The sequence below is a fragment of the Mustela nivalis genome, assembly GCF_964662115.1.
Source record: "Mustela nivalis genome assembly, chromosome: 4".
Taxonomy (NCBI): Eukaryota; Metazoa; Chordata; class Mammalia; order Carnivora; family Mustelidae; genus Mustela; species Mustela nivalis.
In genome coordinates, this window is record NC_139023.1 from 63,507,711 (window position 1) to 63,530,772 (window position 23,062).

General features: G+C 46.2%; 1 protein-coding gene across 1 annotated transcript in view; it reads right to left on the reverse strand.

The window, feature by feature from the left end:
- LOC309863097 (epididymis-specific alpha-mannosidase-like) overlaps positions 1 to 17,188 on the reverse strand; it is a gene marked incomplete at its 5' end in the record, with an annotated part of 55,408 nt that extends 38,220 nt beyond the window's left edge. Inside the window, 3 exons of the mRNA XM_082727586.1 lie at positions 13,421 to 13,567; positions 15,462 to 15,662; positions 17,177 to 17,188. Of these exons, the coding sequence (XP_082583712.1) occupies positions 13,421 to 13,567; positions 15,462 to 15,662; positions 17,177 to 17,188 (360 nt within the window). The remainder of the gene's footprint in view (positions 1 to 13,420; positions 13,568 to 15,461; positions 15,663 to 17,176) is intronic.
- Positions 17,189 to 23,062: the final 5,874 nt, after the last annotated feature.

Sequence of the window (23,062 nt, forward strand, 5' to 3'; positions counted from 1 at the left end):
ACCCCATCACCTAATAGTAAAATTTACAAGTCTCAGTGACAAAGAGAAAATCCTGAAAGCAGCCCGGGAAAAGAAGTCTGTAACATACAATGGTAAAAATATTAGATTGGCAGCTGACTTATCCACAGAGACCTGGCAGGCCAGAAAGAGCTGGCATGATATTTTCAGAGCACTAAATGAGAAAAACATGCAGCCCAGAATACTATATCCAGCTAGGCTATCATTGAAAATAGAAGGAGAGATTAAAAGCTTCCAGGACAAACAACAACTGAAAGAATTTGCAAACACCAAACCAGCTCTACAGTAAATCTTGAAAGGGGTCCTCTAAACAAAGAGAGATCCTACAAGTGGTAGATCAGAAAGGAACAGAGACCATATACAGTAACAGCCACCTTACAGGCAATACAATGGCCCTAAATTCATATCTCTCAATAGTTACCCTGAATGTTAATGGGCTAAATGCCCCTGTCAAAAGACACAGGGTATCAGAATGGATAAAAAAACAAAACCCATCTATATGTTGCCTCCAAGAAACACATTTTAAGCCCGAAGACACCTCCAGATTTAAAGTGAGGGGGTGGAAAAGAATTTACCATGCTAATGGACATCAGAAGAAAGCAGGAGTGGCAATCCTTATATCAGATCAATTAGATTTTAAGCCAAAAACTATAATAAGAGATGAGGAAGGACACTATATCATACTCAAAGGGTCTGTCCAGCAAGAAGATTTAACAATTTTAAATATCTATGCCCCCAACGTGGGAGCAGCCAACTATATAAACCAATTAATAACAAAATCAAAGAAACACATCAACAATAATACAATAATAGTAGGGGACTTTAACACTCCCCTCACTGAAATGGACAGATCATCCAAGCAAAAGATCAGCAAAAAAATAAAGGCCTTAAATGACACACTGGACCAGATGGACATCACAGATATATTCAGAACATTTCATCCCAAAGCAACAGAATACACATTCTTCTCTAGTGCACATGGAACATTCTCCAGAATAGATCACATCCTCGGTCCTAAATCAGGACTCAACCAGTATCAAAAGATTGGGATCATTCCCTGCATATTTTCAGACCACAATGCTCTAAAGCTAGAGCTCAACCACAAAAGGAAGTTTGAAAAGAACCAAAATACATGGAGACTAAACAGCATCCTTCTAAAGAATGAATGGGTCAACCGGGAAATTAAAGAAGAATTGAAAAAAATCATGGGAACAAATGATAATGAAAATACAACGGTTCAAAATCTGTGGGACACAACAAAGGCAGTCCTGAGAGGAAAATATATAGCGGTACAAGCCTTTCTCAAGAAACAAGAAAGGTCTCAGGTACACAATCTAACCCTACACCTAAAGGAGCTGGAGAAAGAACAAGAAAGAAACCCTAAGCCTAGCAGGAGAAGAGAAATCATAAAGATCAGAGCAGAAATCAATGAAATAGAAACCAAAAAACAATAGAACAAATCAACGAAAGTAGGAGCTGGTTCTTTGAAAGAATTAATAAAATTGATAAACCCCTGGCCCGACTTATCAAAAAGAAAAGAGAAAGGACCCAAATAAATAAAATCATGAATGAAAGAGGAGAGATCACAACTAACACCAAAGAAATACAAACTATTACAAGAACATACTATGAGCAACTCTACGGCAATAAATTTGACAATCTGGAAGAAATGGATGCATTCCTAAAAATATATAAACTACCACAACTGAACCAGGAAGAAATAGAAAGCCTGAACAGACCCATAACCAGTAAGGAGATTGAAACAGATTATGGACATTGGGGAGGGTATGTGCTTTGGTGAGTGCTGTGAAGTGTGTAAACCTGGTGATTCACAGACCTGTACCCCTGGGGATAAAAATATATGTATATAAAAAATAAAAAATTAAAAAAAAAAATCTCCAAACAAACAAAAGCCCAGGGCCAGACGGCTTCCCGGGGGAATTCTACCAAACATTTAAAGAAGAACTAATTCCTATTCTCCTGAAACTGTTCCAAAAAATAGAAATGGAAGGAAAACTTCCAAACTCATTTTATGAGGCCAGCATCACCTTGATCCCAAAACCAGGCAAGGATCCCACCAAAAAAGAGAGCTATAGACCAATATCCTTGATGAACACAGATGCGAAAATACTCAACAAAATACTAGCCAATAGGATTCAACAGTACATTAAAAAGATTATTCACCACGACCAAGTGGGATTTATTCCAGGGCTGCAAGGTTGGTTCAACATCCGCAAATCAGTCAATGTGATACAACACATCAATAAAAGTAAGAACAAGAACCATATGATACTCTCAATAGATGCTGAAAAAGCATTTGACAAAGTACAGCATCCCTTCCTGATCAAAACTCTTCAAAGTGTAGGGATAGAGGGCACATACCTCAATATCATCAAAGCCATCTATGAAAAACCCACCGCAAATATCATTCTCAATGGAGAAAAACTGAAAGCTTTTCCGCGAAGGTCAGGAACACGGCAGGGATGTCCATTATCACCACTGCTATTCAACATAGTACTAGAGGTCCTAGCCTCAGCAATCAGACAACAAAAGGAAATTAAGGGCATCCAAATCGGCAAAGAAGAAGTCAAATTATCACTCTTCGCAGATGATATGATACTATATGTGGAAAACCCAAAAGACTCCACTCCAAAACTGCTAGAACTTATACAGGAATTCAGTAAAGTGTCAGGATATAAAATCAATGCACAGAAATCAGTTGCATTTCTCTACACCAACAGCAAGACAGAAGAAAGGGAAATTAAGGAGTCAATCCCATTTACAATTGCACCCAAAACCATAAGATACCTAGGAATAAACCTAACCAAAGAGACACAGAATCTATACTCAGAAAACTATAAAGTACTCATGAAAGAAATTGAGGAAGACACAAAGAAATGGAAAAATGTTCCATGCTCCTGGATTGGAAGAATAAATATTGTGAAAATGTCTATGTTACCTAAGGCAATCTACACATTTAATGCAATTCCTATCAAAGTACCATCCATCTTTTTCAAAGAAATGGAACAAATAATTCTAAAATGTATATGGAACCAGAAAAGACCTCGAATAGCTAAAGGGATATTGAAAAAGAAAGCCAACGTTGGTGGCATCACAATTCCGGACTTCAAGCTGTATTACAAAGCTGTCATCATCAAGACAGCATGGTACTGGCACAAAAACAGACCCATAGATCAATGGAACAGAATAGAGAGCCCAGAAATAGACCCTCAAATCTATGGTCAACTCATCTTCGACAAAGCAGGAAAGAATGTCCAATGGAAAAAAGACAGCCTCTTCAATAAATGGTGCTGGGAAAATTGGACAGCCACATGCAGAAAAATGAAATTGGACCATTTCCTTACACCACACACAAAAATAGACTCAAAATGGATGAAGGACCTCAATGTGCGAAAGGAATCCATCAAAATCCTTGAGGAGAACACAGGCAGCAACCTCTTCGACCTCAGCCACAGCAACATCTTCCTAGGAACAACGCAAAAGGCAAGGGAAGCAAGGGCAAAAATGAACTATTGGGATTTCATCAAGATCAAAAGCTTTTGCACAGCAAAGGAAACAGTTAACAAAATCAAAAGACAACTGACAGAATGGGAGAAGATATTTGCAAACGACATATCAGATAAAGGACTAGTGTCCAGAATCTATAAAGAACTTAGCAAACTCAACACCCAAAGAACAAATAATCCAATCAAGAAATGGGCAGAGGACATGAACAGACATTTCTGCAAAGAAGACATCCAGATGGCCAACAGACACATGAAAAAGTGCTCCATATCACTCGGCATCAGGGAAATACAAATCAAAACCACAATGAGATATCACCTCACACCAGTCAGAATGGCTAAAATCAACAAGTCAGGAAATGACAGATGCTGGCGAGGATGCGGAGAAAGGGGAACCCTCCTACACTGTTGGTGGGAATGCAAGCTGGTGCAACCTCTCTGGAAAACAGCATGGAGGTTCCTCAAAATGTTGAAAATAGAACTGCCCTATGACCCAGCAATTGCACTATTGGGTATTTACCCTAAAGATACAAACGTAGTGATCCAAAGGGGCACGTGTACTCGAATGTTTATAGCAGCAATGTCCACAATAGCCAAACTATGGAAAGAACCTAGATGTCCATCAACAGATGAATGGATCAAGAAGATGTGGTATATATACACAATGGAATACTATGCAGCCATCAAAAGAAATGAAATCTTGCCATTTGCGACAACATGGATGGAACTAGAGCGTATCATGCTTAGCGAAATAAGTCAAGCGGAGAAAGACAACTATCATATGATCTCCCTGATATGAGGAAGTGGTGATGCAACATGGGGGCTTAAGTGGGTACGAGAAGAATAAATGAAAGAAGATGGGATTGGGAGGGAGACAAACCATAAGTGACTCTTAATCTCACAAAACAAACTGAGGGTTGCTGGGGGGAGGGGTTTTGGGAGAAGGGGGTGGTATTATGGACATTGGGGAGGGTATGTGTTTTGGTGAGTGCTGTGAAGTGTGTAAACCTGGTGATTCACAGACCTGTACCCCTGGGGATAAAAATATATGTTTATAAAAAATAAAAAGTTTAAAAAAAAATAAAAAAATAAAAAAATAAAAAAATAAAAAAAAGTTGTACCACTGGGGATAAAAATATATGCTTATAAAAAATAAAAAATTATAAAAAAAAAGTTGGGTATTCATCCTTTCTGATGGAGGCATAATAATCCACTGTATATATGGACCATGTCTTCTTTATCCATTTGTCTGTTGAAGGGCATCTTGGCTCTTTCCACAGTTTGGCGACCCTGGCCATTGCTACTATGAACATTGGTACAGATGGCCCTTCTTTTCACCACATCTGTATCTTTGGGGTAAATACCCAGGAGTGCAATGGCAGGGTCATAGGGAAGCTCTATTTTTAATTTCTTGAGGAATCTCCACACTGTTCTCCAAAGTGGCTGCACCAACTTCCTTCCCACCAAAAGTGTAAGAGGGTTTCCCTTTCTCCACATCCTCTCCAACACATGTTGTTTCCTGTCTTGTTAATTTTGGCCATTCTAACTGGTGTAAGGTGGTATCTGAATGTGGTTTTAATTTGAATCTCCCTGATGGCTAGTGATGATGAACACTTTTTCATGTGCCTCTTAGCCATTTGTATGTCATCTTTGGAGAAGTGTCTGCTCATGTCTTCTGCCCATTTTTTGACATGATTATCTGTTTTGTGTGTGTTAAATTTGACTAGCTCCTTATAGATCTTGGATTCTGTACTGTCATTTGCAAATATCTTCTCCCATTCTGGGGGTTGCCTCTTTGTTTTGTTGACTGTTTCCTCTGCTGTGCAGAAGCTTTTCATTTTCGCTTTTGTTTCCTCTGCCTTTGGAGACATGTCTTGAAAGATGTTGCTGTGGCCAGTGTCAAAGAGGTTATTGCCTATCTTCTCCTCTAGGATTTTGATAGATTCCTGCCTCATATTGAGGTCTTTTATCCATTACAAGTTTATCTTTGTGTATGGTGTAAGAGAATGGTTGAGTTTCAATCTTCTACACATAGCTGTCCAATTTTCCCAACACTTTTCATTAAAGAGACTGTCTTTTTTTCCACTGGTTTTTTTCCCCCTGCTTTATCGAAGATTATTTGATGTTAGAGTTGCGGGTCCATATCTGGGCTCTCTACTCTGTTCCACTGGTCTATGTGTCTGTTTTTGTGCCAGTACCATGCTGTCTTGGTGATCACAGCTTTGTAATAAAGCTTGAAATCAGGCAATGTGATGCTCCCACTTTTGTTTTTCTTTTTCAACATTTCCTTAGCAATTTGGGGTCTCTTCTGGTTCCATACAAATTTCAGGATTGTTTGTTCCAGCACTTTGAAAAATACCAGTGGAATTTTGATTGGAACAGCATGGAAAGTATAGATTGTTCTAGGCAGTATAGACATTTTAACAATGATTGTTCTTCTCATCCATGAGCATGGAATGGTCTTCCATCTTTTTGTGTCTTCTTCAATTTCTTTCATGAGTGTTCTGTAGTTCCTCTTTACCTCTTTGATTATGTTTATTCCCAGGTATCTTATGGGTCTTGGTGCTACAGTAAATGGAAATTGATTCTCTAATTTCCCTTTCTATATTTTCATTGTTAGTGTATAAGAAAGCAACTGATTTCTGTGCATTGATTTTGTATCTTGCCCCCTTACTGAATTGCTGTATGAGTTCTAGTGATTGGAGGGGTGGAGTCTTTTGGGTTTCCATATAAAGTATCATGTCATCTGTGAAGAGAGAGTTTGACTTCTTCATTGCCAATGTGAATACCTTTTATTTCTCTTTGTTGTCTGATTGCTGTTGTAGGACTTCTAATACTATATTAAACAACAGTGGCGAGAATGGACATCCCTGTCATGTTCCTGAGCTCAACGGGAAGGCTGTCAGCGTTTCCCCATTGAAGATGATATTTGCTGTGGGATTTTCATAGATAGCTTTCATGAAGTTGAGGAATGTTCTCTCTATCCCTAACTCTGAAGCGTTTTAGTCAGGAACAGATGCTGTATCTTGTCAAATGCTTTTTCTGCATCAATTGAGAGGACCAAGTTGTTCTTCTCTCTTCTCTTATTGATTTGTTCTATCACATTGATTGATTTGCAAATGTTGAACCATGCTTGCATCGCAGGGATAAATCCCATCTGGTCATGGTGGATAATCTTTTCAATGTACTGGGTTTTTTTTTTTTTTATTTCTTTTCAGCGTAACAGTATTCATTGTTTTTGCACCACACCCAGTGCTCCATGCTTTCCGTGCCCTCTCTAATACCCACCCCCTGGTTTCCCCAACCTCCCACCCCCTGCCCCTTCAAAACCCTCAGATTGTTTTTCAGAGTCCATAGTCTCTCATGGTTCACCTCCCCTTCCAATTTCTCTCAACTCCCTTCTCCTCTCCATCTCCCCTTGTCCTCCATGCTATTTGTTATGCTCCACAAATAAGTGAAACCATATGATAATTGACTTTCTCTGCTTGACTTATTTCACTCAGCATAATCTCAATGTACTGTTGAATCCTATAGCTAGGATCTTGTTGAGAATCTAAGCATCCATATTCATCAGGGATATTGGTCTGAAATTCTCCTTTTTGGTGGGGTCTTTGCCTGGCTTGGGAATCAGGGTAATGCTGGCTTCATAAAAAGAGTCTGGAAGTTTTCCTTCTGCTTCAGTTGTTTTGAAACAACTTCAGGAGAATAGGTAGTATTTCTCTTTGAAAGTTTGGTAGTATTCCCCAGGGAATCCATCAGGTCCTGGGCTCTTGTTTTTTGGGAGGTTTTTAACCACTGCTTCAATCTCATTACTTGATATTGGTCTATTCAGGTTGTCAATTTCTTCCTTATTCAGTTTTAGAAGTTTATAGGTTTCCAGGAAGGCACCCATTTCATCTAGGTTGCATAATTTATTGGCATATAACTGTTGATAATAAATTCTGATGATTGTTTCCATTTCCTTAGTGTTAGTCATGATCTCTCCCTTTTCATTCATAATTTTATTAATTTGGGTCCTCTCTCTTTTCTTTTTGATTAGTTTGGCCAATGGTGTATCAATCACATACTGGGTCCCAAATCAGGACTCAACCAATACCAAAAGATTCACATTATTCCCTGCATATTCTCAGACCACAGTGCTTTGAAACTGGAACTCAACCACAAGAAAAATTTTGAAGGAATTCAAACACCTGGAAGCTAAAGACCACCCTTCTTAAGAATGTCTGGATCAACCAGGAAATCAAAGAAGAACTTAAACAATTCATGGAAACCAATGAGAATGATGACACTTCTGTCCAAAACTATGGGATATAGCAAAGGTGGTCCTAAGGGGGAAATACATAGCCATCCATGCCTCCCTCAAAAAATTGAAAAATCCAAAATACACCAGCTCTCTTTACACCTTAAAGAACTAGAGAATCAACAACAAATTAAGCCAACCCTATGCACAAGAGGGGAAATAATTGAGATTAGAGCTGAGATCAATGAGATAGAAACCAGAGATACAGTAGAACCATCAATGAAAATAGAAGCTGGGTTTTTTTTAATGAGTCATTAATCTTATATAAGATCTAGTGCTCATTATATCACATGCCCTCCTTAATGCCCATCATCCTGCTACCTCATCCCCCACCCCCTCCCCTCTAACAACCTTCAGTTTGTTTCCTTTGATTAAGAGTCTCTTATGGTTTGTCTCCCTCTCTGCTTCTTTCTTGCTCTATATTTTCCTCTCTTACCCATGCTCCTCTGTTCTGTCTTAAATTCCACATATGAGTGACTCATATGATAATTGCCTTTATCTGACTGATTGATTTCATATAGCATAATACCCTCTAGTTCCACCCACATCATTTCAAATGGCAAGATTGCTTTTTTTTTGATGGCTGAGTAGTATTCCGTTGTGTATATATACCACACTTACTTATCCATTCATCTGTTGCTGGTTATCTGGGCTCTTTCCCTAGTTTGGCTATTGTGGACATTGCTGCTATAAACACTGGGTGCACGTGACCCTTTGGATCACTACATTTGTAATCTTTAGGGTAAATACCCAGCAGTGCAATTGCTGGGTCATAGGGTAGTTCTATTTTCAAATTTTTGAGGAACCTCCATGCTGTTTCCCAGAGTGACTGCACCACCTTGCATTACCACCAACAGTGTAGGAGGGTTCCCCATTGTCTGCATCCTCATGAACATCTGTTGTTTCCTATCTTGTTAAGCTTAGCCATTCTGTCTGATGTGAGGTGTTATCTCATTATGGCTTTGATTTGTATTTTCCTAATGCTGAGTGATGCGCATGTTTTCATGTGTCTGTTGGCCATTTGTATGTCTTTTTGGAGAAATGTCTGTTCATGTCTTCTGCCTATTTCTTGAATGGATTATTTGTTCTTTGGGTATGATAAGTTCTCTATAGATTTTGGATACTAACCTTTATGTGATATGTCATTTGCAGGTATCTTCTCCCATTCTGTCAGTTGCCTTTTGGTTTTGTTGACTGTTCCCCTTGCTGTGCAAAAGCTTTTTGTCTCAAAAAAAATTTTTTTGTCTGTTTTTTTATTGTGTTACATTAGTCACCATAAAATACATCACTCGTTTTTGAAGCATTGTTCCAAAATACATTGTTTATGTAAAACACCCACTGCTCCATGCAATACATGCCCTTCTTAATACCCACCACCAAACTCATGCATCCCCCCCAACCACTCCCCTCTAAAACCCTCAGTTTGATGGAGTCCCAGTAGTTCATTTTTGCCTTTGTGCATTTTTGCTTTCCTTGTCTTTGGAGACGTGTCTAACAAGAAGTTGCTGCAGCGGAGGTTCCAGAAGTTGGTTCCTGTGTTCTCCACTTTTGATGAATTTCTGTCTCGCATTTAAGGCTTTCATCTATTTGGGGTCTATTTTTGTGTATGGTGTATGGGAATGGTCCAGCTTCATTCTTCTGCATCTGGCTGTCCAATTTTCCTAACACCATTAACTGAATAGCCTGTCTTTTCTCTCTCTTTTTTTTTTTAAGATTTTTGCTTATTTATTTGACAGAGAGAGAGATCACAAGTAGGCGGAGAGAGGTGGAAGCAGGCTCCCTTTCAAGCAGAGAGCCTGATGTGGGACTCGATTCCAGGACCCTGAGCTGAAGGCAGGATCTTAACCCACTGAGCCACCCAGGCACCCTGGAATCTCTATTCTGTTTCATTGATCTATGTGTCTGTTTTTATGCCAGTACCATACTGTCTTGATGATTTCACCTCTGTAATAGAGTTTAAAGTCTGGAATTGTGATGCCACTAGGCTCACAGAACGAGTCCAAAAGTTTTCCTTCCGTTTCTATTTTTTGAAACTCCTTTAGAAGAACAGGTATTAGTTGTTCTTTAAATATTGGTAGAAATCCCCTGGAAAGCCATTCAGCCCTGGACTCTTGTTTATTGGGAAATTTTTTATTCAATTTCCTTGCCTGTTATGGGTCTGTTCGAGTTTTCTATTTCTTCCTGTTTCAGTCTGGTAGTTCATATGTTTCTAGAAATGCATCCATTTCTTCCTGATTGCCTAATTTGTTGGTATATAGTTGTTCATAATATGTTCTTAGAATTGTATTTATTTGATGTTGGTTGTGATCTCTCCTCTTTTGTTAATGATTTTATTTATTTGGGTCCTTTCTCTTCTCTTTTTGCTGTGTCTGGCCAGGGATTTATCAATCTTAATTCTTTCAGAGAATCAGCTCCTAGTTTTGATCTGTTCTACTGTTCTTTTGGCTTCTAGTTCATTGATTTCTGCTCTAATCTTTATAAATTCTCTTCTGCTGGGTTTAGGCTTTATTTGGTTTTCTTTCTCCAGCCTCTTTAGGTGTAAGGTCAGCTTCTGTATTTGAGAACTTTCTTGTTTCTTGAGAAAGGCCTGTAGTGTTATATACTCCCCTCTTAGGACTGCCTTTGTTGCATCTCAAAGTTTTTGTTTTTGTTTTTGTTTCTAAATATTTTATTTATTTATTTGACAGAGAGAGAGGAAGAAAGAGAGTGAGAGCAAGAGAGAGGATATACAAATGGAGGTACTGGGAGAGGGAGAAGCAGGCTTCCCACAGAGGAGGGAGTCTGATGTGGGGCTCTGTCTCAGGACTCTGGGATCATGACCTGAGTCAAAGGCAGATGCTTAATGTCTGAGCCTCCCAGGTGCTCTGCATCTCAAAGGTTTTGAACAGTTGTGTTTTCATTTTTATTTGTTTCCATAAATTTTTTAAAATCCTTCTTTAATTTCTTGGTTGACCCATTCGTTCTTTGCTAGGATGCTCTTTACCCTCCATGTTTTTAATTCTTTCCTTCTCCTCTCCATCTCCCCATGTCCTCCATGTTATTCCTTATGCTCCACAAATAAGTGAATCCTTTGGATAATTGATTCTCTCTGCTTGACTTACTTCACTCAGCATAATCTCTTCCAGTCCCATCCATGTTGATACAAAAGTTGGGTATTCTTTCTAAATTTCCTCCTGTGAGTAATTTCCCATTTCAAAGCATTGTGGTCTGAAAATTCACAGGAAATGATTTCATTTTTTTGGTACCAGTTCAGACCTCATTTGTGACCTGGTATGTGATCTATTCTAGAGATTGTTCCAGGTGTGTTCAGAAGAATGTGTATTCTCTTGCTTTAGGATGGAAGTCTCTGAATGTATCTGTGAAGTTCATTGGATCTAGTGAGTCATTCAAGGACCTTGTTTCCTTGCTAATCTTAGATGATCTGTCCATTGTAGTGAGGGAGTGTTCAAGTTGCCTACGATTACAGTATTATTATCTATGTGTTTCTTTAATTTTATTTTAATTGGTTTCTATAATTGGAGGCTCCTATGTTAGGGCATAAATATTTAAAATGGTTAGATCTTCTTGTTGGATAGACACTTTAATTATAATATAGTGTCTTTCCTCAACTCTCATTACAGTCTTTGGTTTAAAATCTAATTTATCAGATATAAGGGTTGTCACCCCAGCTTTCTTTTGATGTCCATTAGCATGATAGATGGTTTTCCATGATTTCCATGATAGATAGATTTCCATGATAGATGGTTTCCCTCTCACTTTCTTCTTTTTTTTTTAAGATTTTATTTATTTATTTGACAGACAGAGATCACAAGCAGGCAGAGAGGCAGGCAGAGAGTGAGGGAGAGGCAGGATCCCTGCTGAGCAGAGAGCCCGATGTGGGGCTCGATCCCAGGATCCTGGGATCATGACCTGAGCCAAAGGCAGAGGCTTTAACCCACTGAGCCACCCAGGCAGCCCCTCCCTCTCACTTTCAATCAGGAGATGACTCACAGTCTAAAGATTTTATTTATTTATCAGAGAGAGAGGGGGAGAGAGTGAGCACAAGCAGACAGAATGGCAAGCAGAGGCAGAGGGAGAAGCAGGCTCCCTGCCAAGCAAGGAGCCCGATGTGGGACTCGATCCCAGGACACTGGGATCATGACCTGAGCTGAAGGCAGCTGCTTAACCAACTGAGCCACCCAGGCGTCCTGACTCACAGTCTAAAATGAGTCTCTTGCACACACAACATATCAATAGGTCTTGCTTTTTTGGCTAATAAGTATTTTTAAAATAAATGAAGGAATGGAGGGATGGAGGCATGGGCAGTAGGGAGAGACAGTGGTGGTGAGTCCTGTACACTCTTTGGAGACTGTAGTTTCCATTTGTTTTCAGTACTGTCAGGGTCATGATTATTTACTCCAGGAGGATTGAATGGGCTCCTGTTGCATACTGTTTTACAGGAGCACCTACCACATCCCAGGCACTTTCCAGGCACTGGGGGTTCATAGGAACAAGTAGAGAAATGTCCCTGCTTCCAGGGAGCCATATCAAAAGTGGTCTCCCCAGGACTCTGGTGGGTCACATTGCCCCTCAAGGATGAAGAGAGACAGTTGGGTTTCGGGTGTCAATGTAGAGAGCAGCCCACCCCCAGGACACCCTGAGATACCCGCTTCACTCAGACCTGGCTGGCTCAGTGTCCCACCTATCCTGTATCAGCTGTGCAACCACAGGCCATTCACCTGCCCTCTCTGAACCAGGACCATCTATGCAGCATGGAGTAACTTTCCCCACTATATACCCTATTGGGAGGATGTGGTGATGTGGACTGTAAGAAGTAGAGACCAGTGCCTGGCAGATGCCCAGCGCCCATAGCATGCAAGGCTCCTCCTTATGACTCCACAAGGTACAGGTTCAAGACACCCCTCAGGTGAGATATGGTGACCTCTTCTCTTTACCCTCTCACTTTGCCACTTGGGCAGTCTCTCACCTCCCTGTCCCTCATGTTCAGTGACTGTTATGAAGGAAGGAGAATGCCAGGGAGAGGACCAGGTCCACAGTGTCCTCCAAGGTGCCCATGTCCCGCATTCATCAGAACCCAGGATATCTGAGGAAGAAGAGGTCACTCCCATTTGCACAGGCAGGACCTGCAGCTCACAGAATGCACCCCTGCCTGAGGTAGAAGTTTCAGGCTATCCCCCATGAAGACCTGCTTCCCAGGGCCTCTCTGAACCTGTGCCCCATGATGTCTTCTGCGGCCCACTTTAAATGCAGACAATGGAAAACCCTAGGCAGGGGTGGTCAGCTGCGAGCCACGGGCCATGCAGATGGTAGGTGAAGAGGGAGGTGGGAGTCTGAAGAGACTCCATTCCACACCTGACGAGTGCAGGGCTGACTTGTTAGAGCACCATTTCACACCAACAGCTACAAAGGCAGATAAAACCAAGCCTGTCTTTTGGGCTGGGCTGAGCACAAACCTGAGCTAAACAAGTCATGTGAAGTGCCCAGTGAACCTGGTCTGGGAGTTTCAGGCCACACATCCTTGGACGCGGAGCTTCCCTGCTTGGGTATCCCTCCCAGAGGCCCTTGCAGACCACAGTACCTGGCGTTTCTGCCTGTCCGAAGCGATGCCATCCCACCACAGCCGGAAGTATTCCTGCTCCACAGCAATGAAGCGGCGATGCTTCTGGAGCATGAGCTCCTGCACCACGGAGGTGTAGACGTTGGAAGCATAGGCCCACGGGCTTTCCTGTGGAGGGAGCACCCCGTCACACCAGCACCCATGGAAGGTCCCAGAGGCTTGACCCCAAGGATCTAGTACTAAAATTCCAGTGGCACAGGGTCCCTGGGCCCCATCACTCCCTGTGGGTTTTTGTCCTGGGATCTTCCTCTCTTCCTCCTATACAACTTCAACAGAGACACACAGGGACTGCTCTGTGCTGGACACACAGTGCCAGCTGCCCTGAGACAGTGACATGGCTCTCTCCCCTCTGATGAGATCCTGCTGTTCTAGGGAGAGAGGTGATGTTCCAGACCATGACACAGGATGTGCCCAGGGGCTAGGGACGCCTTCCCTGAGGGGGCACGGTAGCTGGCCCTGATGTTCCAGACCATGACATATGACATACCTAGGGGACATGATAGCTGGCCCAAGGGTACAGTAGGGAGGCATCCAATGAAGCCACAGGGTGACAGGGAGGTGGTCCAGGGACCCCACGGGGCCCGTCTGGGCTGAAATGAAGGGAGGTGATGATGAGATCTAAAGCTGAGAGGAGCTACCCCTAGCCCCCTGGATGGTCATGGGCATCGGCTGACCTGCCTCTCCCAGGCTGGAGGCTCCACAGGACCAGACTTGGGTGTTTCCCATATGTGTTTCCAGGCTGATACATGGTGTTGCCCAGAGTGGCTGCTTAATGAAATGCAAAGATCCCTGACCAGGGAGGCCTCAAAAATGGAGGTCATTCCTGGGTTCCCTTAGGCAAGTCACCAACCCTTGCTGGGCCTGTTTCCTCTTCTATAACTGAGGGTGACAAGCATGCTTCCCCACCATAAGCCATCTCCGCAGGCAACAGTATCCCCGGAGAGGTTGCCCAGTGCATCCCAGGACTGGACTCCTCTGCCCCCACCTCCAGTGTCAGATCTCTTGCTGCTTCCCTCTCCCATTGAAGTCCAGCTGCCTCTCAGTAACATCCGCAGAATAGTTATTGTATCCCTAATCCCAGAGAGTGCTTGTTCTCTTCTGGGTTTCCTTCCTGTTCCCACAAAAGAGCTGGAGGTGGCCTGGGTGATAATATACAGTCACCTGACCCAGGATCTTGAGCAAATCTCGGTCTCTTCCTGCTCCTTTTCCTGCATTCGTTCCTTCTGGCATGCATTCATTCCTGTACTTCTTCATATCTGCATTCATTCAGTCCTGTGTTCATTCATTCATTTGAACGTTCATTCACTTATTTGATCATTCATTCCTGCATATTCATTTGAATTCATTCATCCCTGCATTCATTCACTCAATCAGCAATAGCTGGTGCACCTCTTCTGTCTATCAGGGTGGCGAAACCATGCCAGGAAATATAATGTATGAAGCCCTTGGCCTGTGAAGCTAGCTTTCTGGTGGGGACAAGGGACTGACACCAAGCCCCCTACCAAAGGTGCATGGAAAGAAGGAGGGGAAGGGAATAGGGGCACACATAGGGATGCCAAGAAGGCCCCACCAGAAAGTATCTTTTGTGGAGCCACACACAGGGTTGGGGGGGACTAGGCTTACTGGAGGAAGTCCTTCTGGGCAGAGGAAGCAGCCCATGCAAAGGGTCTGAGGCCTGTACCACCCTACAGAAGGGGGACATGGGGCTCAGAACGGGAACAGAGCCCACCCAAGGTGTCCCAGTCATGGACTGTGACCATGGCCTGAGTCAGGCCCATGTCTTTTCACCTGACTATCCCTAGAACGGATGGGGAAACTGAAGCCAGAGACTGGAGCCAAGCAGCCCAAGTGAGCCTCCCTGGTCTCCAGAGAGTTAGGTCATAACCCAGGCTGCTCCCTTGAGGATGTCAGCCAACATCAGACTTCAAACCCACCCTGGTATCTGGCAGGGAAAAAGAAGCTGAGCTCTAGGGATTCTGGGGGATGCTGAATGGGCACCTACCTGCACGGTGTGGATCCAGACCACATCCATGTGACTGTGGGGAACCACAAAGACCCTGATGGGCTTCATGGGCTGGGCCACCAGGAACCGCAGCAATACCAGCTGCATGAGCACGGGAAGCCCGAGGGGCGGCCACATCCCAGTGGCAATGGTCAGGGGCAGCTGCTGGCCGTAACTTGTTGTCCACTGGCGACTGGTCCCCTAGCAGAGAACACCACTCCTGACCCATGGGGAGGCAGGGACAGGAGTAGGAGGAGTGGCACTCACAGTAGTGTTGTCACCTGAGCCAGAAGAGGGGGTGGCCCCTGGACATCACCATTCTGTGCTCCGCCCCCATCAGTAGTGTCTGGGCATTGATGTCAACTTTTTAAAATTTATTTTATTTAAATTCAATTATTTAACCTATAACATATTGTCAGCTTCAGAAGAGGAGTTCAGTGACTCATCAGTTGCATATCACACCCAGTGATCATCACATCATGTGCCCACCTTGATGCCCATCACCCAGTTACCCCATCTCTCTACTCACCTCCCCTCCAGCAACCCGCAGTTTGTTCCTAGAGTTTTTCCTAGAGTCTTTTGGTTTGTCTTCCTCTCAGATTTCATCTTTTTTTATTTTTCCATACCTTCTGCTATGATCCTGGTTTTTTTTTTTTCTTAAATTCCACATATGATAATTGTCGTTCTCTGATTGACTTATTCTGCTCAGGATAAACCAGTGCTGTCCACTTCTCAGCAGATTCCCAAATATCATGTGCCCCAGAGCGGTGGTCATGGTGTGCTCTCCCCTAGAGCTTCGTCTGGAGGAAGCCAGCAGCGACGTCACGGGTCAAGCCAGCCATCTGTGCAGGGGACATGCAGGGAAGAGCTCTGTCCTGCCCACAACCGGCACCAGCTCAGCAGCCCTGTGAGCTAACCACCAGCAAGTCGCTCCTCTGGCCCAGCCTCAGCTTCAGGAGTCCGTGCTGAACCCTCACTGCAACCTCAGGAAGGACAGGGAGCCAGAAACACCCAGCTAATCACTCCTGAATGCCTTGCCCCCAGAAACTCAGGTGCTAATGGGTGTTTAAGGCTGCTTGAAGTCACTAGTCCTCAAAACAATGCGAATTCTCTCTCCCCAGTGTCCAGTCAGTGACCAGGAGCCACCTGGGGGAAGGGATGGAGGAATCCTTTCCATATGGTCCTGCTGGACCCTCTCAGCCTCCTTCCTCCCGGGACAAGCTCTCCTTCCATCAGAGGGTTTTGGGTTTGGAACCTGGGTCAGGTCTGGAACCTTGTCAAGGGATCCAGATTTGTCATTAGGGTGGCTACCCTTAGCATCCTGACTCATCGATCCTCATATCCCCAAAGAGGCCATGCAGACGGTGTGTGGTTCACCTGTCCATCTGTTTCCCCGCGAGGAGTGCGGTGTACTGTCACCTCCATGGCTGGCTACGGTCCCATGCCATTCTAACCTCCACATGTTTCCAGGAATCCACCTGACCTTGTTTCTGATGGCTGCGTGCAGTCACCTGGCCTCTTGATTCTGTGTCTTGTGACCCCCTGAGCCAGAAGCCCACACAGATCTGCCATGGTCTCAATCATCAGCCACTCCTGGAGGGAGCCTTCCATCTCTGAGCTCTCGGTGATGCTGAGCTTGGTGATACCTGGGATGCTTGAGAAATGGGAGCGTCCTCTAGGCCTCCTGAGAGCACTGTCCCCTGGAGGGTTCTCACCTTATAAACCATCGTCCCAAACACCCATGTCCACCTGTCTGAATCTTTGATCCCTCTTCTTCCCTCTGTCTGGGCACCTCCTCTCCACATCATGTGGGCATCACTCTCTCCACCCTCCCAAGCTGCGTGTGTGAGCTGCAGCCCCTGCATGATGGTCCTCGTGGCGGCGGCATCGTCTCCTGGAACTGCCAACATGAGATGTCACAGCCTGGGCTCCAACTCTGGACATGTGCTCATCAGGTTCTAAAGGCTGGAAGCTCCCAGGGCTGGGGTCAGTGTTGGGGTGGCATGTGATCCTGTCAGAGCCCTGGCTCTCCCCAACTAGGCGGCTGGCATTCGCTGCCCAGAGAGGCTGCCAAGGAGGAATGGAACTCCCTGGCAACAGACTTGGGTGGGCCCAGCGGTAGGAAGCTATTTCAGTTTCTGGATTCTGTGGCTTCAGTCACTAATAGCACATTGTTGTCAGGAACAAGCCAGTGGGACACGTGTTTTCCCTGCTTCAGTGAGATGCCCCCCAGACACCGCACATTTGAGTCAAAGCTCTGGAAAAAGAACAGAGGGTGCCAGCAGCTCCCTGGTGACAAAGGGAACATGTCCCTAGTGTCACACCTGGGTTCTCTGGCCTGTGACTCCTGCTTTGGCCACCACTGCACACGAAGGTGCCCGGGACTTGTTCTGGGCAATTGGAAAAAGGAACATCCTGAACGTTCTTTGTGGGTCTGTAGGGGGTTGCGGATGGGCACCCCGCACCATGGCCCAATGAATTCTAGTGAGCTCAGTGTTATCCATCCTCTGGAGCAGCTGGGACAGGCCTGGAGGCTTAGGTTGTTTCATGGTCAATGTGCCTGGGAGCTGCCTCCAGTGCCAATGACCTCCCTGGCCGGCAGTCTCAACCATGGAATCCTCCTGCCTCCAATCTTCCATAGCTCCCAAAGTCTCCCCAACAGATCCTGATCCCCTGCCCAAGTCCTAGGGCCTTTAGAAGTGGCCCCACCCTGCCTTTCTGACCTCACTTCCCAGTCTCTTCAAGTACATCCTTCCCTTAGCTGTTGTCAGCCCCCGCTGTCCCCATCCTCATGACCCTTGTCCTCTGCTGTGTCCTGGCTGCCATGGCTTCTCCCGCTGCAGTGAGCTGGCTTCCTCCCTCAACTGGTGCTGTATGGCCAGATCCTCCCTGCACTTCAAGCCCTTTCCTGCCTCAGGCCCTTTGTGCGTGCCATTCCCTTGGTGAAGAAGCAGTTCCCTCCACTTTCCAGCTGGCTGGAAATTGTCTCACAGACACCTTCCATGGCCTCCCACGCCTCCTCCATAGATTCAGTCTGTTTATGAGTCCACGTCTATGTGTGTGCAGTTAATATCTTCCTCACCCACAGCTCGCCCCACTAGGAGGCTCAGTAGGTCCCCTGCAGGACCCAGAACTTGGAATAAGGAAGAGCTCTCTCTTCTTGAAGAGCATGTGATGTTAATTGTGTGGATGGACCCCCATCCCCTCTTCCCTGAAGGACTGGCTGCTCTCCATGGTAATGTATAAAGTTCATCCCAGCTGCTCCTCCTGACCACCCGTGTCACCTCATGTCAGCAACACCACCCTGGAGCAGGGCAGACACACAACTCCCGACAGCTGGCACGCAGCCTCAGCCTTCTGACTCGTAAAATGGGGATGTTTAGGGGTGTTGTATTAAGTCACGTAGAATGTTAAGTAACTGTCTGTGTCTGACCTAATGTGAGCATCAGCTTACCAATAGCAGATGCGTGCTTTTCAGGCTCTGAGTCTTGTTGCTCCATGGACCTGTTTTCCGATTTTTATCCCTTAACCCCCACTTTCCTTGATTCTGTGCCAGGCTCTGGTCTTGGAGACCAGAGAACAGGAGATGTGCTGCCTCAGGGCGCCCTTGGAGTGGAAGACAGGGTGCCCTGGGAGGCCCCTTTGTCCTCCCTCCTTGTAACTGGCTTCTCTGGGCCCTGTTCCACACTTCAGTTCCTCCAGACTCAGCCAGGTAGGGGAGCAGTGACCCCTGCCCCGGGTAGGTCTAGGCTTGGGAATGTGGGAACACAAACAGGTCTCAGGCCAGAGTCCAACAGTCAGAGTTTGAGTCCCGCCATGGCTGCTTTCCTTGACTGAGTCCCTCACTGTACCCCAAGCTCTGTGTCTTCTCCATGAAATGGGCATTGCAATTAGGCATCTGAGGCAGTGGGGGGATGGGGAGCAGAGGCATGGAGGAGGAGCCACGGGGGAGTGGAGCACCAGTGTGCTCTGGACACTCCAGTCTCAGCCTCTCAACCCCTGCCCTGTGCTGGCCATCCCCACCCGCCTCACCTATTTCCGACCCTGCATATGCACCCTGTGTCCTGCACCTCACACTCCTTGTTCCTGCTCTGAGCTGCCTCAGGGATGAGGGACAGGAAAGGGGGAAGACAAGGAACAGCAGGAGAGGAAGAGATGGGGAAGGGATAGGAGAAAAGGATGGAGGGGCATGGGAGGGAGAGATTGGAGAGGAAGAGAAGAAAGAGGAGGAGAATAGGGAGGAGGAGGAGGAAGATGAGGGGAGGAGGAGGAAGTAGAGGAGGAGCAGGAGGATAGGGAAGAGGGGCTGCCATGCCTGGTCCCTGGTACCTCCAGGCCACACCAGAGGCCATGGTAGGCTTCAGAACTGCCTTGTGTATCCCAGTTCCTGGTTCCTGGTTCCTTGTGTATCCCAGTTCCTGCCCTGTGTCCCATCTGAAGGTCAGCACAGGGCTCCAGGGCACCCCGGCCAGCCTCCTTCAGTACCATCCTGAGACCCCACACCCCATTCTCACCTGCCTCAGCCCCTTCAGCCTTCCAGGCAGCACTCCTCCACAAACAGAGCCCTCAGTGTGGGGGTGAGGAAGGAAGATGGGTGGGCACAGCTTTGTGGGCCAGAAGTAGGATTCAGAGAGCCCAGCCAGGTGCCAGGCCATTCCCTAGCAGCGTAGCTTCTCCTGGGCTTGCAAATGGTTGTTTCAGAGCCCGTGCTCTTAGGCTCCCAGGGAACCATCCAACCCTGTGGGGACACACTCTGCTGTGGTCTGTGCCAACCTCTATGAGATGCAAGGTCTCTCCAGAGCAGAGAGGGAGGGATGAGGGCGGGGATGAGGTTGAGATGGGGCGGCAGTGGTACAAGATCGCTCTGCCTACAGTGTGGAGTGTGGTCTTTCGGGATCAAGGTAGAAATCAGGAGAGGATTTGGAGGCTCCCATGGTGCCAGGCTGAGCCATGCCACTGCCATCAGGAGGACCTGAAGAGATCCAGACGAGAATGAATTGTTTCATTCAAGACCATTGAGCCCCTTGCCAGCGGCAGAAATGGACCAGCACACACATAAACGTACAAGATTGCGTCAAGGGCACAGGTATGGTTAAGGGAGAAAAGATGGGTAGGGGCTGCAGAGTGCCAGGAAAATTAGGTCAGGACACTGCTGGATGATTCCAAGGAATTGTGTTCCTGGCATGATGATAGCTCTCTGCTTGTGGAAAAACTGAGCGTGCTGAAGAGAAGGGGGTGGTTGCAGCTTAAATTCTCCAGGAAAGGAAAATGGCCCTGAGTGGAAAGAGAGGGATGAGGCCAGGGAGCAGAATCTTGATGACTTTTGGATCTGAGCAATACCACAATTGAATGTGAGTCTTTGTTTCCATAAGCCAAATTCTGAGGTTTCTCTCCCACACAGGTTCTCGGGTGAAGTGAGCCATTGGGAACGTTTGGAGTGCCTATTCCTGCCTACGGTTGGGACTTTTGGCATTGGGCATTCCCATCCTCCCATCTCTCCTTCTTCCTCCATCCCTTGTCCCCATTCCCTACTTGGAACCCCTCCCTTTCCAGGGATGAGGCTGATCAGCTGGAAGAGCTCAAGTCTTGTACTGATCTTTCTCTTGGGTCTAAGGTAGCCACTGTCCCTGGTCTTGAAATTCAGACTCGCATGTGAAACACATTATGGGTCCATGAGCTGCCACATTGCTGGTCCTTTGAAAACATATTTACCCTCTAGAACTGACGCCTAAGACTTTTGAATCTCTGAAGTTGCAAACGGAAGGGACCACTCAATCCACAGTGTTTGTCATGGTGCCTCCACTGCTGGGAACTCTCCGCTGTCCCTCATAGTGTGCATCTTCTACCTATCCCTGTTTTGTCATCTCACTGGCTTCCCAGTCAAAGAGCCCAAGTCATATGCATGCACCCTAGCTACAAGGCGGACTGGGAAACCAGTATCCAGCACTTTCTAATCCATTCCTATAGTGGGAGTTGAGCTCAGATTCTATAGGCAGAGGATTCCCATAGTAAGAGGCCTTAGATGCTGAGAACCAAAAAAAAGTGACAGCTATCCCCTGTGCTTGTAGGAGGGAGAGAAGCATGATGCCTCAGAAGAGGTAGGGATGGTGCCATGAGGCTGCAAAGGAGACACTGTTAAATGCTGATAGTAGCAGGTAGTGCCTGTCATTCCCTGCCTTCTGGAATCCTTGAAGCAATCCTGGGAGGCAGAGATGATTCCCATTTCATTCCCGGATGAATCAATGCAGCTGAGGGCCCTGGGTTGGAAGCTGATGCACAAGTCTGAGAGCATGGCCCAGACACCAGCTGGGCGGTGTCCAGGGGGAAGTGGAGAGAAAATGATGTGGCTGCCTGAATCCACCACCACCTGTCCGCTGTGCATGAGGCCAGCATGTGGGCACTGAGGGTCACATATCACACACCACTCTGTGGCACACAAGGGCACACACCAACCTGGCGTGGGTTGACGGGAACGGGCAGGGGCAGCTGGGATTCCCAGTGGAAAAAGCAAAGAAGTGGCTGTGGGGGCCTTTGCTGCATCAAGTACATCAGCCCCCTGGGTGGCACCCCATCCTGACTGGTGGTCCTACTCACTGGCTTCCCACTGCCCTCCATGCTGCCTCCCCCATATCATGCTTCACACTTCTCATAACTTGTGGAGCAGCTACACTCTTCAGATGCTCGGCTAGCCTAAGCTAAAGGAGGCAGTGTTTAGTGAAACACTTGTTCTAAACAAGGTTTGCAGAGCTCAGCCCCCTATTTTTGTCTGATGAGGTGGGTTTGCCCACCATCCCAAATGGTTCCCAATTCACTGAGTCCTGGCTGATGCAGCTCCACTTAACATGGACAGAAAATCCCTGCAGAATCTCAGCACACACATGGGGCATATTTCTTCTTCTTCTTCTTTTTTTAAAGATTTTATTTATTTGACAGATCACAAGTAGGCAGAGAGGCAGAGAGAGAGGAGGAAGTAGGCTCCCCACCCAGCAGAGAGCCCGATGTGGGGCTAGATCCCAGGACCCCGAGATCATGACCTGAGCTGAAGGCAGAGGCTCAACCCACTGAGCCACCCAGGTGCCCTGGCCATATTTCTTTACCAAACATTAGGTCTGGTCCGTCACATGGTCAGGTCAAGCGTCTGCCTGTGAGAAGTGGGGGACACAGGACCATGCCTTCACACAGACACCATCCCTGCCCACATGAAGGTCACTCCCCGGTCTGCAGTGACCCCCATCCCTCCCACCCCACCCCAGCCTCCTAGGGATGTGAGGCCTGAAGGAGGCATTGTCTTCCAAAGTCTTTGAAGCTGCAGAGGAGCAATTCAGACCAAAACAGGAAGGACCCTTCTCTGCCCCCAACATTCTCTCCCAGCTCAGCACCAGAGGACTCTGTCTTTTCCCAAAGACCAAATTATTCCAGTGGTGGCTGCCAGTTTTCCCTACTGAGATATGCCATGGAGCAGTACCCAGACTCTGAAGGTCCCTCCCAGACGGGGCCCAGAAATGCTGTCTCATTGTCAGAAGCTTGTGGCTCGGCTGTTCTGCTGCAGACCAGTGGCTCATGAGCCTTTCAGCTGCAGCTGGCAGGAAACAGCCCACCCT